Raw genomic sequence first — 16,768 nt, 5'->3', positions numbered from 1 at the left:
GAAATCTCAGGAGTTTTTGTAACTTTCAAGTGACTGGGCAACTGCTGGAAGACATTTGTAAATCAAGCATTTTAAAGGATACTGCTACAAGTGGTAGAAATCAAACAGTCCTTGTTTATAATTCTCATCCACTGAATGAGAAAAGGAATACTGGGTTACAGTAGGGGAAAACCCAGTGTATACTTTGAGCCTCATGAGTCAGTTGGTTTGGACATGAAAGTTTTCAAGGTGACAAAGGGGGGAAATACTGTGAGAAGATACTTGAGATAAGTGGATTTGGTTTATTGTTGATTATTGAACAACAGAGCTTTTCATTTGGTCATGATTATTTCAAACATCGCACTCAGTATATAATTATTTGTGTTAATAAAGTCTTTGTGGCTATATGAAATGAACATGAATTTATTTATGAAACAATAAATATTGACTGAGAACCACTTACGAGCTAGGCACTTTCTGGATGCAGGGACACTAGGACTTGGAGTGACCACATTGAGCAATGCAGTTTTAACACTGCCTTTGTTCCACTGACTGACTAACCACTGACTAACATAGCTTTACAAAAATATTACTGATTACAATCATGAAAGATACTTTCTTTTTGTTTTAAGATTTATTTATTTATGCATATAAGAACTGGGGTACAGGCTAGAGGTGTGGGGGATGAGAGGATTCACCAGAGACAGAGTGGGGAACAGAACAGGCAGACTGACGAAATACACTGCTGAGGGGAGCAGCGGGTGAGTCAGGAGAGGTCTGCCGCTCCATGTGGGTAGCTCCCTGGCCTGGGCTTGAACTCGTGCATCAGTCGCTGCGGACAGCTTCACAGGTTGCGTCTTAACTCCTTGCACCACCAGGGAGGCCCGAAAAATACTTTCTTTTCATTTAAAAAAAATCTGGGCTAAGAAGAGATTTTCATGTTTCATTTCCCATTTCATGGGAAAGTTCTGTGTTGCTTTATATACACAGAAGGCATGATAAATCTGGCACGGGAAGAAAGTCCTACCCTCAAGGAAAATAAGCTCTTGAAAATAGAAAAGGAAAGAATAATTTCATTCAATATATTCATTATCTTCCAAATATGAGCCAGAAACCTAGGTGGGTGGTGGGAAAAGAACAGTCTGGCATCAGATAGTTTTCATTTACTTGTTTGTTATTTCTTTTCTGGTCACCTGATGTCAATTATAAAAGGAAGTAAGGGGGTGACAATAAAGGCTGGAGAGCAATTGTAGAGTGCTGCAGGGACATGCGATGGGAGATCCACCAATTCAGAGGAGACTGAAGTGCTGCCCCATGGAAATGACTTACAAGTCCAGGGTCTCGGTGGATTGAAGAATAGGATTAGAAGGTGGTGAGGTGGACAGAAACAAGACTGTTTTTAGCTAAGGAAGTCATCGTGCTCAGACAAAGAAGGCTGTGCATTGACTGGGGAGGAAGTGTCCGCGGGGATGGGCCTTTGCTGTGATTATAAGAAACCTTCTGGGGCCTCCCTGGTAGCGCAAGGGGTTAAGCACTGCACTATGAAGCAATCCGCAGTCTCTGCAGCACGAGTTCAATCCCCAGCTGGCCAGGGAGCAACCCACATGGTGCAGCAGACCTCTCCTGTCTCTTCCGTTGCTCCCCTCAGCAGTGTATTTTCTCAGTCTGCCTGTTCTGATCCCTGCTCTGTCTCTGGTGAATCCTCTCACCCTCCCGCACATTGGGCCTGTACCCCGGTTCTTGTATAAATAAATAAATCTTAAAAAAAAAAAAAAACCCTTCTGGCTGGTGGCTCCCCATATGTGTGTGGCTTCTGAAAATGCTCAGCGGTTGCAAAACAAAGATACTACTTAGCGTAAACTAAGAAGACAGGAGTGGGATGAAATTTGGGGACCAAAGTAACGAAGACACACACATCTGAGAGCAAGAAAGTCAAGGTGGAATTACCAAATCAACAGAAAAATAATGGGGAGGCATGATGGAATCATTCAGAGTGCTTCCTAGACACTGACTTTCAAGTGGGGAGAAATAGATAAGAAATCCACATTACATTTGTTGGTGGATTCACAGAACACACCTTTTCCACAGTAACTCCATACAGGATGGAATCCAGTCACCGGCAGGCTTTTCTTAAACCTAGCATGCATCAGAGTTACTAGCCTCAGAGAAATCCCAGCCTCTTGGATTTTACAGACCCACAGCATTTCCAGATGCCCAGTCTGGGAAGGCCTAGATTGCTTTACCATCCAAAGCCACGGAGTCAGATCAAAAGGAAAAAAATCCTATTAAAGTGAATCAGTCAATGACGCAATTTACTATATCAATGGCAACGAAGCAGCATTTTTTGATTTTACATCTCAAACTTGGTAAGAGATGAATGAGTTTCACATACTGAACCCAAAGGCCGTGGAAAGAGTGTTTCCAGCATGCTGGAAACAAATTATATGACAGAAGCAGGAAATGTTTAAAAAACACATCAAAAATTATATTCCAATTATAGCATACCCGGGGATGAACGCCACAGGTCAGATTACATCTCAAATGTTATAGATTCCCATTTACAATCCCCCGCTTAGACCCATTGGAAGTTTATAGAAATGATTTCCGTTTTAACTGAAGCATTTCTTGCACTTAATTTCGGTCGACTAATAAAACTTTTTGATAAAAAAGTTTAGAAAAACAACCCATCTAGTTGATTTCAATTTCCATGCGGTAAGAAATCTAACATTTATTGAGAATTTACTATGTGTGATTTTGTATGGTAAATGATTTGCATGAATATAAAAAATAAGAACCGTATTCCTTTGAGGTGAACTTGGTCTTTTCAAAGAAAAAAGTTACTTTCCTATTAGAAAATTAAAATTTCAAGCTGTGTTTAAGGAAACAACTACTGGTCTATATTCCAAAAATGAAGTTTTTAAAACACATCTTCTAAAGAACCAAATTGCCTCATAAATCCACATAAGGCGTAGTTCAGACGTGGCTTAAATGTTTCTGGCTTGGAGGAACTGCTCTCTAGGTGAAGATTTCCTTTCTGGAAGCAGAGGCCACTGCAACCCACCAGATCCAGCTAGCCACTTGTTTGGTATAATCCATGAACTAAGAATGGCTTTTAAATGGTTTAAAAAAAAATTGCACAAAAAATCATATTACATGACATGTGAAAATGACATGAAATTAAAATTTCCGTATCCAGAAATAAAGTTTTATGGGGCCATAGCCACACTCACTCGTGTGCTCTTCATCTGTGGCTGAGGTCACACTGTGACAAAGACCATATGGCCCACGAAACCGAAAATATTCATTTTCTGACCTTTTCCAGGAAAGGTTCGCTAACTTCTAAAGCAAAACCAAGAGAGTTAAATATAACTTCAAGGCTTATATATCTGGGGTTTAACAATTTTGACTTTGAGAGTAATCGAGGTAATGGTAGGTGTCCTTTAATACACCATGACACTCAGCAGATGCAGCTGACAGAGAAGTAACATGGTGGACACTGTGGTTCTCAATGAGGCGTGATTAGTCCCCCAGATGACATTCGGTAACATCTAGGGGCAAGTCCAACAGTGACAGCTGGGGATGCTACTGGCATCTCATGGTCAGAGGCCAGGAATGGTACTGAGCCTCCAGCAGCCCCCGCAAGGAGAATTAACCAGCCCAGCCCCTAAAGTCCATAGAGCTGATGTTGAAAAACCCTGGGTAACACTGAGAGTCCACTTCAATATGTAGAACAATCCTCAAATACAAACACCGTTGCTAGCTGGTGACATTAATTTACTCCTACCATCTATGCCATATTTATATTAATATTTATAAGCACAAGAAAGATAAATTACTCTTTCTTTTATGGGCATGTGTTGGGACTCACCATTATCCATCTGTACTATAGTAATTTTCAAAGTGGAATATTGTTCTCAATTCTCACTAAATGAATCATTCATTTTTTAATCACTCAGTTAATTAGCAGGATATGAAACAAAATACGACTGACTTCTATTTTCACTTTTTTTTTTTTTTTTTTTTTTTTTTTTGTGGGACCCTCACCGTTGGCCGGGGACGAACCAGCACTACAGAGGCTCCGGGCAGCCTCGCAGCCCAGTGCTCAACCACTGCGCCACCAGGGGAGGCCCTATTTTCACTTTCTTTAAAATGTTTTTTTCCTCATTCTCAATATTTAGCATACATGGAATAAAATGCCTTTCCTGTGTCAATGATGTCTGTAAAGCACGAATCCAACCAAAAGGTAATGGTAGAAAGGAGGTAGGAAGAGGAGATACACAAATACAATAATATACATGCTGGTTATGAATTAAAAGACAAAAAAAGGCCCAAAAAATCCAGAAATTTATAGCAAATTTTCAAGACTACATTGAAGACTCTGAATAAACAACATTAACTTATTAATAAGCATTTAAGTTTCATCCAAGATCTTTGATATGTTCTCTCTTAAAATTGGGACAAAAGAGATCAATTTAGGAAGTCCCTACCACATGCTGTCTGTAGATAGTAATACACTCTATTTCTGAATATCTGTGCATACAAAGGGGTGTCTACTTACTACAGGTGAATAGGAGTTTTTATTCCTCCAAACTGTATTACCAGAAGTATAACTAAACCCTTTCTAGAATTTGTGACATACCATTTTACTTTTAAAATATTTAAATCTGTGACTGGGCTCTGTGGTGTGCTCAATCTTGTATAAATTAAATGCTCAATGTTTTCTAATCCTGTAGAATTATTTTGGATCTTGTTCTTTGAAACTTTGACCACCCACTGACCTCTGTCAAAATCTCCCCTTTTTATATATAAAATAAAACAAAACAAACAAAAAGTATATATCATATTGCCTAGCACATAGTAGGTGCTCAATTAAAAAAACACCCTTTTTATACAAATCAGATGATAGTTCTCGCTCACACACACTCTCCTAGCTCACAACACTGTACCTTTTCGCCTGTGTCACCTTTGGGGCCGTGTTCTCCAGAATCTCCCTAAGGGTGAGAAAATACATGGGTGATGTTAAGTAAAGAATGCCTTTCACTATCTTTGGTTTGCTTTCATAAGTGCTGCTCTAAATGTTCTGCAAAGCTAATATACTCCTACTTGACTGATTCACATCAATTCTTTTTTTTTTTTTTTTTTATTGCAGTATACTGTTGGTTTACATGGTTGTTAGTGTTTTGGGAGTATAGGATCCCCCACTCTTCAGGTGTGGTCACCACTGTGTACCCCCACCTAAGCACCCAAGGTCCTCTGTCCTCACCCCTCCCACGCCATTCTCCTCCCTCTCTGGATGTGTCAGCTCTATAGTCAGATTTAAAGGGTTGATTTTAAAGTTAATCTTTAACCTTTCATTTGGATTCTTTATATTCCACATATAAGTGACAACATCAGTTATTTATCTTTCTCCTGGCTTATTTCACTTAGCACCGCATAAACTCTATTGCAAGGAACACCCTGAATGGATTTAAATGACTCCCTGATATTAATTGAGAACAGTGATTTCTCTGACTTCTAAGAGTTTATTCTGGCATTTAACAGCCACCAACTCCATCTCTGCTGGCTCTCCAGCCTGGCTGGGACTCTCTCCTGCGCTCACTATGCACGTGTTACACGCACCCCCCTGTCCTGCACTCCTGCCTCTGGCCTCCTAACTGCATCCACCCCTCTGTCTCCAAGCCCATCTCACACCTCCAAGGGCAAGGCATGGTCCAAGCCTAAGCCCTAAATACAGATTAATCTGAACCTCTACATTATTTATTGATGAAATAAATATCTCACATTAGAAAACTTTAAAAAATATACATTAAAATAAATTGTGTTTATGCTTCCTTTGTTATTTTCTGATTTGGCAAAACCCCCCTTCTTTTTTTTTTTTTTAAACAAACAAAAATGCTTATAGTGGGTGTGCTTATTCCTTTGTAATTTTGAGATGTCCTCTGCCAACTCCCTCACTGACATCCATCAGTCCACAAAGCAATGACTGATGACTTGTTTATTGTCCATCTTTGCAGCCATCAATTCTGACTTCTTTCAACCTTACAGTGTGTCTCAGTAATGATGTCATGGGCTTCGGAGCCAGAGAGACCAATTCTAGCTCTGGTACCAACTGGACAAATGAGATTCTCTTTGTATCACGCTTCTCACGTATAACATAAATTCAAGAAAACTTTATGGGATTATAAGAAGTAAACATATATTGCATACAAAAGAACAAGGATTGGGTCTGCAGTAAGTATATGTTCTTCCCTGCACATCCCATCAGTGGGATGTCCCACTGTCTACTTTCAAAACAGGGCACACTTTGCTATCATTTAAAATTTTTTCTGAAAGTAAGAGAGCGACCAGTGATAAAATAGAGGGGAGGGTTGCCACGGAGGGAGACTTTCACTTTCTTCTCCCCATTTTCTTGTGTCAAATAAGCAAGAAGCTAACGTGCTCAGGCGTTTGTCCATGGTGACAGATACAGTGCGATGGCCACTAGACCTGAACCCCTGGGAGGGGCTGGAGCTGCTCCTGTGCCTCCTGAACTTCTATACAAAAGAGTCTTCTGATGACTAATTAATTTCCAGTTAATTGCCATGAACTGGTTGGATGCCAAATAAGCGTACTGACAAACTGTTATGAGTGATCTTTGATGGGCAGCCACTAGCATCCTTACAGAAAACTGCTTGGCAAGCCCTTTATTAAAAAAACAAAAGGGACAAAATAGGCTTTCTCATTAGGAAAGCTGCTCAGCGTGCTGGCAATGGGTTGGCCCCGCTGGCCTGGCCGGGTGCCCTTTGTTTGCATAAATATCTTCTTGTGTTATAATGCTGAAAAACACAGTTGGATTCAAGAAGTTTTTCAGATCATCAGATGTGCTTTGGGGATGAGAGGTGATGAGGCTGAGCTGTTGGAAGGCAGGTAGCTCTTAGGAAGAGTGTTCTGTGGTGTCTGGTGGCTTCCCGTGCGGATGTGATTAAAGCAAACGCAAGACAACAGGAACATTCGTGCCATGGGACACAGAGCAAAGGTCACCAGGACACCAGCACCTCCAGGAGGATTTAACACAAGACTCTGCTTCTCCTTCTGGTTCTCTTTTTGGCTCTTAGGGGGATTCTCTGTGGGACAACTGTCAGAATTTGAGCTGCAGGTAAACACCTGTATCCCTTTCACCTGGTGACCGAAGAGCAACAGAGACAGACATGAATGCGTAGGGGAGTACTGAGTGGCACTGGCCAGTGGCTAGAATAGAAATCTCCCAAGTCTAGGCATGCTTGAAAGCCATTTAAAAGCCTAATGTATGGATGGGGGTGGAAGGATGGAGGTGTCACCCGGCTGGACATCTATCCCTGTTGTCACTAGGCAACAGCACTGAGGCCATGCATTAAGCATTAACTCCTAAATGAAATAAGTCAGGTGAATAATAAATACTGGATGGTGTCACTCATGTGTGCAATATAGAGAAACCAAACTAAGAACCAGAGAAAGACAACAAGGAAACCCTTGAAAGCTGGCTGAAGCATCAGATGGGGAAGCACAAGGATCTACGGGGATGAACTACAGGTGCTGTGGGGGGGGGGAGCACCCTACAGTGGTCATATCTGATGGGGAGAATCCTAATGTAACCACAATCAAAGAATAAATTATTATAAAAAATAAAAGCCTGATATAGAATTTTATTTTTTAATCAAAATTTACTGGTTTTACAAAATAATATAAATTTCAGGTGTGTAACTTCACCCCTCGACATGTGTTTGATCCCTCACCCTCCACCAAAGTTCTAGCACCATCACACTGTCACATATACCCCTCCCCCCACTGAGCCATTTCCCTCCCCTCCGAAAAATAACCACCACATTTTTCAGAGTCTAACAGTTATTTTTGTTGTATTTGGATACAGAATGTTTCAAAGCTCTCTTTCCTATCATTTCTTTGCATCTATTTACCCAAACCTCCATCATGCATAAGGACTACACTGTTTTCTCCTTTCAATATGTAACAGTTTTGGAAAAAAGTGATCTTTTAATCTATTATATCCATTTACATATATTTCAACTTAGTATCATTTTTTTGGAAAAAATTAATACAGCAGAATAATTCACACTAGTTCATACCTTTTCACCACGTTCTCCAGGCTCTCCCTGGGGCAAAGCACAGACATACATGACATATTAAATTACAAAACACTTAGGCAACATCAAATAAAACCAGATATTGAACATACCAGATAAATGATATGGGACACTTTCTACTTTGTAATATATAGTCATCACATGAAACAAATGGTTATAGCATGGAGGGCTGGGGAAGGGTATAAAAATTGATGTAATCTTAATTGTTTGCTTTTAGAGAAGTAAAGAAAGTAACTGAAGATTATCAGCAACAACCTGACTTGGGGGCGGCAAAATGCAGTGGCATCCCAAGTGTGGAGATAGTTCGTAGTCTGAGGCTTCCTACTCTGCCCAGTCTTGGAATGGTGGGGTGTGCAACCCTGGCAGCCATCTAGTGCAAAGCCTCCCAGTGCTAGAATTGCTTTTGGGTTTGGAGGCCCAGTGAACACCTGACCCGTTCCCCTTGCATGACCACGAACTCTCTGTCCTGAACTTGATGCCCTTCACAATGTCACGAGCCTGCAGGTCAGCAGCATGTTCCCAACAGGGGGAATTCCAGGAGCATTGGTGACTTCAGGAAAGATGCCAGAGGGGATGAATCAGACAGTTTAGGAGAACCTCTTTACTCAGCCACAGGGCAGGATGAGGGCTAGAATGTAAAACGATTGTTCTCAAGTTCACTTTCCCAAGAAAGGGACAGGGATGGAGCGGGGAACTTCCATAGTCAATCATATATATTATGATAATATGCCCCTTAGGAAAGTTTGAGGGAGTGTTGCCATAAGCTGAGACTGCTTTAAAAAATGGTTTAAGGGAATTATTACATTTTTAAGAAATTATACCCCATTAAAGAAGTCAATTTGGAGACAAAACTCTTTTCATGCCCTGGCACTCAGCCTGACCCTTGGTATTCTGAGTTTCTGGCTACCTCACCCTGCTGGACATCCATCCCTATCGTCACTAGGCAACAGCACTAAGGCCATGCGTTAAGCATTAAGTCCTATCATTTGCCCTTTTAGCATCGAGCAAGAAAGCGAAGAAGACAGGAGAATGGCTGTGGTCCCAGAAGGAATATTTTCTTTCCTCTTCTGCACGACAAAGGACAGGGCTATAAATTTTAGGTCAGTCGAGGCTTCTGTCGATAGCAACCTGATCTGTAAAATCATGTGAGTGCATCTGTGGGGGTGGGGGGGACACACCAGCACAGCTGATGGAACCAGACTGGAGTTCTGCACTTCAAGGGACAGTCCCTCATCAAAGGATGGGATTTGTCTGTCCACTTGTTTTAAACAAACTGTCACCAATCCTTTTATATTTAAGACATTCATTTGTTCTTCAAAAAACAAAGCAAAGTTGCAATTCAAAAAAATCCTCATTACATTTTTCCCCTATTTAGTAATTCAGACTATGTCCATTTATGTTAAACATGCCACATCTTTATTCTGCTGTTCATTTGATTAAATGGTCATGTTGGGAAGGGTTGGAAGTGGCCAAACCTTGAGTTAAAGGCTCAGTGGCACTATGAATGTCATCTTCACTGAGTCTTCTAAGTATTACGTGCATCTTAGGCAGAATGGAGACGGCCTGCATTTTAACATGCAAGTGGTACAAAAACAATAGTCTTATTTGAAACACGGGCTTTCTCACATTATTGAAATATCCAGGAATAAAGATTTCGGACATTCACATTCTATGTTTTTGGTGTTTAATGCTAATGAGAATCACGACTATAATTTATTCATTAGTCACAAAGCATATTATACTATTGACAAAAATTTTATCCAAGTACAAGTAGGAGATGAAAAAAAATTGTAATGGCTTACAATTTCATGAAAATTCATGTCTCAAGTGACTTGACTTCATTTTATTGCTACTGACCTTTGGCCCTGGTACTCCATTCTGTCCTACAGCTCCAGGCTCCCCAGGCTCACCCTCAAAAGAAAATACATATTTATCACTAAGGAAAACAGACCACCTCAATACAATATACAAGTTCTTAAAGGACATAATAATCCAATAATTCTCTAGAAGTAGAGAGAACATAAGTGACTGGCCGTGTAAATATAAGTTAGTGTAAATTCAAAATTTTATGCACTAGATACCAAGCATACAACAGAGTTACTTGCCTTTGTGCGGCTTTTTCTACACTAAGAAAACTAAAGCAATGCATTATAGAAATGAACACTGAGCAAAGTACTGGGTGCATGGTAGGCATCAACTACATATTTGTTGAATGGGTAAAAGACACCTGAAACTATCAGACTCTCTTGATGGAGAACTTTTAAGTGATTCATCAGCTCGGGAAAACAAAGACTAAATCACATTTATTAGAATAAATTAGGTAAGCATTTCCCAGTTAAAATCTTGAAGAACCCACATATTTTTGGATACTGACTTCACACCTGTGGACCCATTTGACATAAAGTAAAAAGTGAAAATGAGTGTCTTTTTGATTTCACTGTAAACATAAATAGAACAAAATATTCAGACTTGTGTGATAGATGTATTGAGTGATAGGCATTTGGAGTAAAGATGATCAGGTCTTAGGTCAGGAAATTTTCCCCTTTCAGGTGATGCTGGGGGTGTCAGTCTTCCTGGACTGAGCCAGCAAATCCTTTCCCTATGGAAAGGACCCTTGGACAAGACCCTTGACATGATCCTCCAGCCCCCAGTTTCCACGTGGCTCAAACCAACATCAACTAGAACTTCATTTTCACTTACAAACACTCCCACAGGCATGGAGTGTGGAAGCCAACTATTCAGCAACTTTCTTCTTTCCACTGAGGATAGTAAAGTTGCTCCCTACTTGACTAAAGAAAACTTTATAGAGCAGTTTTAGGTTCACAGCAAACTTAGCTTTTTTTTTAAAGATTTATTTATTTATTTATGCAAGCACTGGGTACAGTCAGAAGCGCGGGAGGGTGAGAGAATTCACCAGAGCCAGAGCAGGGAGCAGAGCAGGCAGAAGGATCGAAGTACACTGCTGAGGGGAGCAGCGGGCGGCAGGGGAGGTCTGCGCGTCATGTGGGACCCTCCTCCAGTGGCCGGGGAGCAGCTGGGGATCGAACCGGCGCTGCAGAGGCTGCGGGCAGCTTTGCAACCCAGTGCTCAACCGCTGTGCCACCGGGGAGGCCCATTTAGCTTGATTTTTAAGAATGCTTTCTTTCTTTTTTTAAAAGATTTATTTATGCATACAAGCGCTAGGGTACAGGCCAGAGGTGTGGGGGGTAAGAGGATTCACCAGAGACAGAGGGGAACAGAACAGGCAGATAGACCAAAGTACACTGCTGAGGGGAGCAGTGCGCGAGTCAGCAGAGGTCTGCTGTGCCATGTGGGTTGCTCCCTGACCGGCTGGGGATTGAACTCGCACTGCAGAGGCTGTGGACAGCTTTATAGGTTGCATCTAACCCCTTGCGCCATCATGGGGGCCCTTAAGAACGCTTCCTAAGTCATGTGAGGTAGGAACTGCACTGCTTTTATATCTGTGATCTCAGCTTAAGAAACTTGTTCATTAATGATAATCATCATATTTCTCCAATGCCAGAACCTTTATCTTCATTATCTCATGGAATTCTGACAAATTCCTAGGAGGTAGGTACTATCTTTATCTTCACTAACCAGGTGAAGAAACTAAGGCAACAGAGGTTTGAGGGACTTTTCCAGTATACAACTAGCCAAAACTTGAGCTCCCTTTTTCTGACTTGAAATGGTGCATTATGAATACTACGACACATGCCAAATTTCTTGAATACATTGAGAAAATGGGAGAGAGCAATGGCCACTATTTCTATCCTTGTTATCACTTGGCTATACTCCCCATTTGTGAATAAATTCTAGAATATATAGATATCTGAACAGACTATGACTTTTATAAAGATGATTTATATATACCTACCAGATAAACTAAGCAATGTAAAGCTTGTCATGTCTTTGTAGAAGATATTTTACTATAATACTGGATTATTAGACTTGCTGAAGTCTGAGCCTCCTGGAAGAAATTCTGCTTCCTATGTAAAGTTACATGGTAGCCACGACACTTGCATTTTTCATGTTGAAACAGCAAAACTTGACTTAGAATAACCATGGGCATTATAGCAAAATTTGATATCCCATTTGTAGTTAACAAAGAGTCAGAACTTGGAAATAGAATACACCCCAAAAGAGGACTACCATTTACTATGCAGGCATAAAAAAAGAGCTATTCAGTCTGCTCTCTTCAAAGCATCTACAGCAGGATGCACTAATATCATAACTCATGGTTTAATGCAAACAAGAGAGGCTGCCAGGGAACAATACAAACTCTGTTTAGACTTTCAAAGAATAACCATGGTAGCCAGAATTGTTTTTGAAAAAATGGTTAAGCCCCTGGAACAGGACAAAATACATGCTGAGATTTTGAAGCAAGGAAGAGAAACGTTGCTTAGGTATCTGCTTAGCATCCACCCTAATATATGAACATCAAGGGACTAAAACATGATCCCTTTGATTCTTTGATTTTATATATTGTTAAAGTAATCTTTTAACATAAAAGGAAACAAAAGATTGCACCCATAATCCTATTACTCTATAATAATTGTTTTCATTTTGTCCTGTTTCCTCCTAGTGTTTTGTACTTTGGCTTACATATTTTGAAGACATTATAAACTTACTACATAGCTTGATGTTCTGAATTTTTATTATGTTATTACACCTATTTGCTTCACACAGTATTCACAATTGTCTCATGAAGAGTTTGATTAGCATCTGTCAAAGTCAAGTGTGATCACTTGTTGAATAGGTCCCAAATTATCGAATACTGAGATTGTTTCTAACTTTTGCTACTAAACTAACAAAATTACGTTTGCAAATATTTTTAAATTGCCTTCCAAAAGAGTTTTGAGCTTTATCCTGCTCTATAGGCACTCACTCTGTATTATACTTTCACAATTCATTGGCAAGGAGCATCACAGTTCTAACTATGTTCGTGGATATTTTAATAAGCAAAATGAGAGTTTACTGTAGCTTAGTTTTACTGTAAAACTAGTAAGGCTACACTAGTGTTTATTATGACTTGAATAGGTGTCCTGAAAATTAAAAAAAAAAATACAAAGTGAAGGAAGCTTTTCCTTAAATGAATCAACGGAGGATGAAAGGAAAAAACATAACTAACATATTTTACTTGAAAAATTTTATATCAAGAAAAATGTGTTCAGAATATCAGGAGGCTACAGAGCATGTGTTAATGCCCAAACTTGGTTTCCAGGTCATGAGAGAGGTGGTTATAATGATATGCTGTGGAGCTGTGTGTGAAAAGGCAGCCTGTGATTACAGTCGCTAGGAACCTAGTTCTAGGAACTAGGAATTAGAACTAGGAGTTCTAGTGTGCATAACCACTAACTTTGAAAAACAGAAGAAATGAATAAAAATAATTCAATTCTCAATTTGAACCCATGAAAGCACCAGATTGCTGTAAGACACTCTTCCTGAACTATGAGTGAAACTGGAGCCAGAAATCAGTCACTTCCTTTACTCTCAAAGCCAAAAAGTTGGAGAGTCGTTTTGAGTAATCCACCACCAGGTAAATTCTGCTCCAACGAAGTTTTATGATATTGAACAAGAAAGCAAACAGAACCACACATTCAAACCCTTCAGGAACTTCATTCATTTTCTTCTATTTAACGACAGAGTCAAGGTAGCACAGGAGAAGAGCTGAGTGATTATAGTAAGGGAATCATGAAACAAAAATGATTTCCTTGCCTGCTGCACAGGCTTGATTAGATGGTATGGCCTTTGGAAGTCTGAGATCTCCCATTTATCTGCTCTCTCAGTGTTCTTATAATAAAAATGACATTAGAAATATGCTGTGAGGGTTACTGTGAAGAGCTGTGACACCCTTGGATAAGAGATGAAAAGGAAGTCTGAATGCAGTAACTGTAAGCTAATTAAAATTGAATGTTACTTCAAGTCATATAGCTCTCTGGGATAGATTTATAGATGAGACAACAATATCAATCTTTTATTTATATTGTATTTTGATGTTTTAAAAATAACAAATTCCAGAAAACACTTAAAAATACATGAAACAAGAGCATGTGATATTTCTCTTTTGCTCTTGGGAATAAGCCCTGTGACTCTGGGGCCTTGGGAAAAGTCTAGTTTGCTTAGATAAAATAACTATTTTTTTAATCCTGAATATCTCTAACTTTATCTTCCTAGAAACAAAGAGGGAAAGATTCGAACTGTACAAACTAGAATTCTGATGCCCCCGGCCCCAATGCAATGGCATTTGTACCTGGGCAGGGCATGCTTGCTCTTCAAATACAGTATTACAAACACAGGTTCTAATTATACCTGGGAAGAGTTCATGTTTTTAATGTTCCCACACACTGCCTCCCTGGTGGCACAAGGGGTTAAGCACCATACTATGAAGCAATCCGCAGCCTCTGCAGCACAAGTTCGATCCCCGGCCAGGGAGGAAACCACATGGCGAAGCAGACCTCTCCTGACTCACCTGCTGCTCCCCTCAGCAGTGTACCTCGGTTGATCTGCCTGTTCTGTTCCCCACTCTGTCTCTGGTGAATCTTCTCACCGCCCCCCATCTCTGGCCTGTACCTCAGCTCTTGTATGTATAAATAAACAAATAAAAAAAATAAAGTTCCCACACAAAAACATGCAAAGAAAAGTTATAGAAAATTTATTTTTGTCAAAGGATTCTTCAGTTTAAAAAATGGTACTACCAGAAAATTATCCTGAAAGGCTCCAGGTTTTTTAGTGTATGTGAAATAGGGTCCAGTTGATAAATATCCAGATATATGTCTCTTCAAGTGTGATTCTGTGTGTGTGTGTGTGTGAGTGAAAGAGAGAGAGAGAGAGAAAGAGAGAGAGAGAGAGAAAGAGAATGAATCATGGAGCACAAATAAAATGTTAACTGTACCTTAAAGCCAACAAGATTTATTCATGAGAATGACAACAATGTCCGTGTCCAATAAAATTGAGAAGAAGAAGGCAACATTCCATACTATTAGGTAAGACTTAGCATTAAATCTGCCCTAATTTTTTGGCTGTTGGTCACCATGTTTATTGACCAAAGTCAATAATCAACATTGTCAGTCTGAATGGAAGGAAAATAAGTGGAGAGCAAACAAAATAATTCCATAAAATAGTCTTCTTTCCTTTCGTTTTTCATGAGAATTTTTTTTTTTATTTTCTAGTTGTTTGCCATGTTTCTGATGGCTTTAGAAGTCAAATACTTCTAACCATTGTCTGAAGCTATTTTCTAAGTATCAAAAGTACTTCTTTGGAAAAAGTGAAATCATAATGTGAAAAAAAATGTTTTTTCAAACAGTTGAAGGATATGAGGTGCTTCTTAAAAATCACTACATTTTCATAAGCTCTCTTAAAAAAAATCCTGGAAGTCCAATGTGCATTTCATATGCTGTATGCATGGAATTATTACTCTAGTTCCAGTTTTGTTTTTATTGTCTAAATGACCTTCTGCTTCATTGAAGGGGTCCCCTGTTCAATTGCACTTTATCTCCCAAAATGGCACAGGGAATATTACAAACGTAAGATGACAACCAGGACTCACAGAACATACAGCATTTTAGGTTAAGTTGTGAGAAATAAGAAAAAGAGAATTGAGCTACTTGTCTTCAGAAAAGCGCAAAATCATGTAGCTGCTCTAAGTTTTACAGAAATCTTTAAATGCCACAAAGATGTGCAACAAGACATAAAACTGCAAATATTCATCATCTGTTTCCTTGACATATAATTTAAGCTTGATGACCAGGACAAGAAAATGTCACATTCTTTTCTCCAGCTAAGGAAATTGCATGTTTCTTTTGCAAAAGTAAAGAAGAGGCAGTTTTCATAAGCACAGATACAACAATTTAAAGTTTTTTTTTCAAGTGGAAGTTTCCTACAAATTTTCCTGATTGTCTTGAGGCTGAATAAAGAAAAGAAACAAAGAAGAACAGAGCAAAGCATTCACCTTTGACATCCAAGTTTGGTTTCTCACCAACATTAAAAATATTTACGTCATTTCCATATTTTGGGTTTTTTTCTAAATATTATCTTGACTTATGTAATTTTCAAACCCAACTTTAAATTTGTGCTTATGTCTCCTGCCATGATGGGCAACATTCTAAAGAGGAAGTCCGTTTTCTGTCTCCAGAATTTGTGAAGCAACTAGACATGAATTTTACCAAGCGGATAACAGAGCTGCGGTCTGGACAGCCACAGTCTGGGTGCGGGTGTGGTTCGTGGACTAACAGGTACATGAACCTGGCTTTTAAACATTCATTTAACTGGGGAAGTGAGTTATTTTGGAAACAGGGAGCGTCTTTTAAAACACAGATCAAATCTCCAGCCTGTCACTAAAATGAAATGAAGGGAAACTCGAATAGCAAATACTGTCCTAAGAACTTTCTATCCATTTCCTACCCCAATCAATTCTCATGTCCACCCTATTAGGTGGGAACTGCTGTGGTCTCCCTTTTATGGATAAGGAAACTGAGGCCAGAGACTCCAAGGACTGGGGATTCTCATGGCCTCTCAGTGGCGACACGTGCCCTTGGCCACTGAGTAATTTTGAGTGGAGATTGTTTGTCTTATTAAAGAAGGGAGGATGGACCAGGAGGCACAGTCACGGGAGATTTGCTCTGTCCGTTGCTTGTGCCCTGGCTCCCAGGTATCTGGCCCAGCCAGTTGCTTTC

At 39.7% G+C, this 16,768-nt stretch overlaps 1 protein-coding gene across 1 annotated transcript in view; it reads right to left on the bottom strand.

Annotated features, from left to right (window-relative positions):
- The window catches only part of COL25A1 (collagen type XXV alpha 1 chain), a 358,553-nt gene that overhangs the window by 64,698 nt on the left and 277,087 nt on the right, over window positions 1–16,768 (bottom strand). The window contains exons 13-15 of the mRNA XM_054694567.1: window positions 9,954–10,007; window positions 8,079–8,105; window positions 4,926–4,970 (exon numbers count right to left, since the gene is read on the bottom strand). Of these exons, the coding sequence (XP_054550542.1) occupies window positions 4,926–4,970; window positions 8,079–8,105; window positions 9,954–10,007 (126 nt within the window). The remainder of the gene's footprint in view (window positions 1–4,925; window positions 4,971–8,078; window positions 8,106–9,953; window positions 10,008–16,768) is intronic.

This window comes from Talpa occidentalis, unplaced genomic scaffold (assembly GCF_014898055.3).
Source record: "Talpa occidentalis isolate TD23 unplaced genomic scaffold, MPIMG_talOcc4v2.1 talOcc4.13, whole genome shotgun sequence".
Lineage (NCBI taxonomy): Eukaryota > Metazoa > Chordata > Mammalia > Eulipotyphla > Talpidae > Talpa > Talpa occidentalis.
This window is presented reverse-complemented; position numbering and strand designations above follow the sequence as displayed.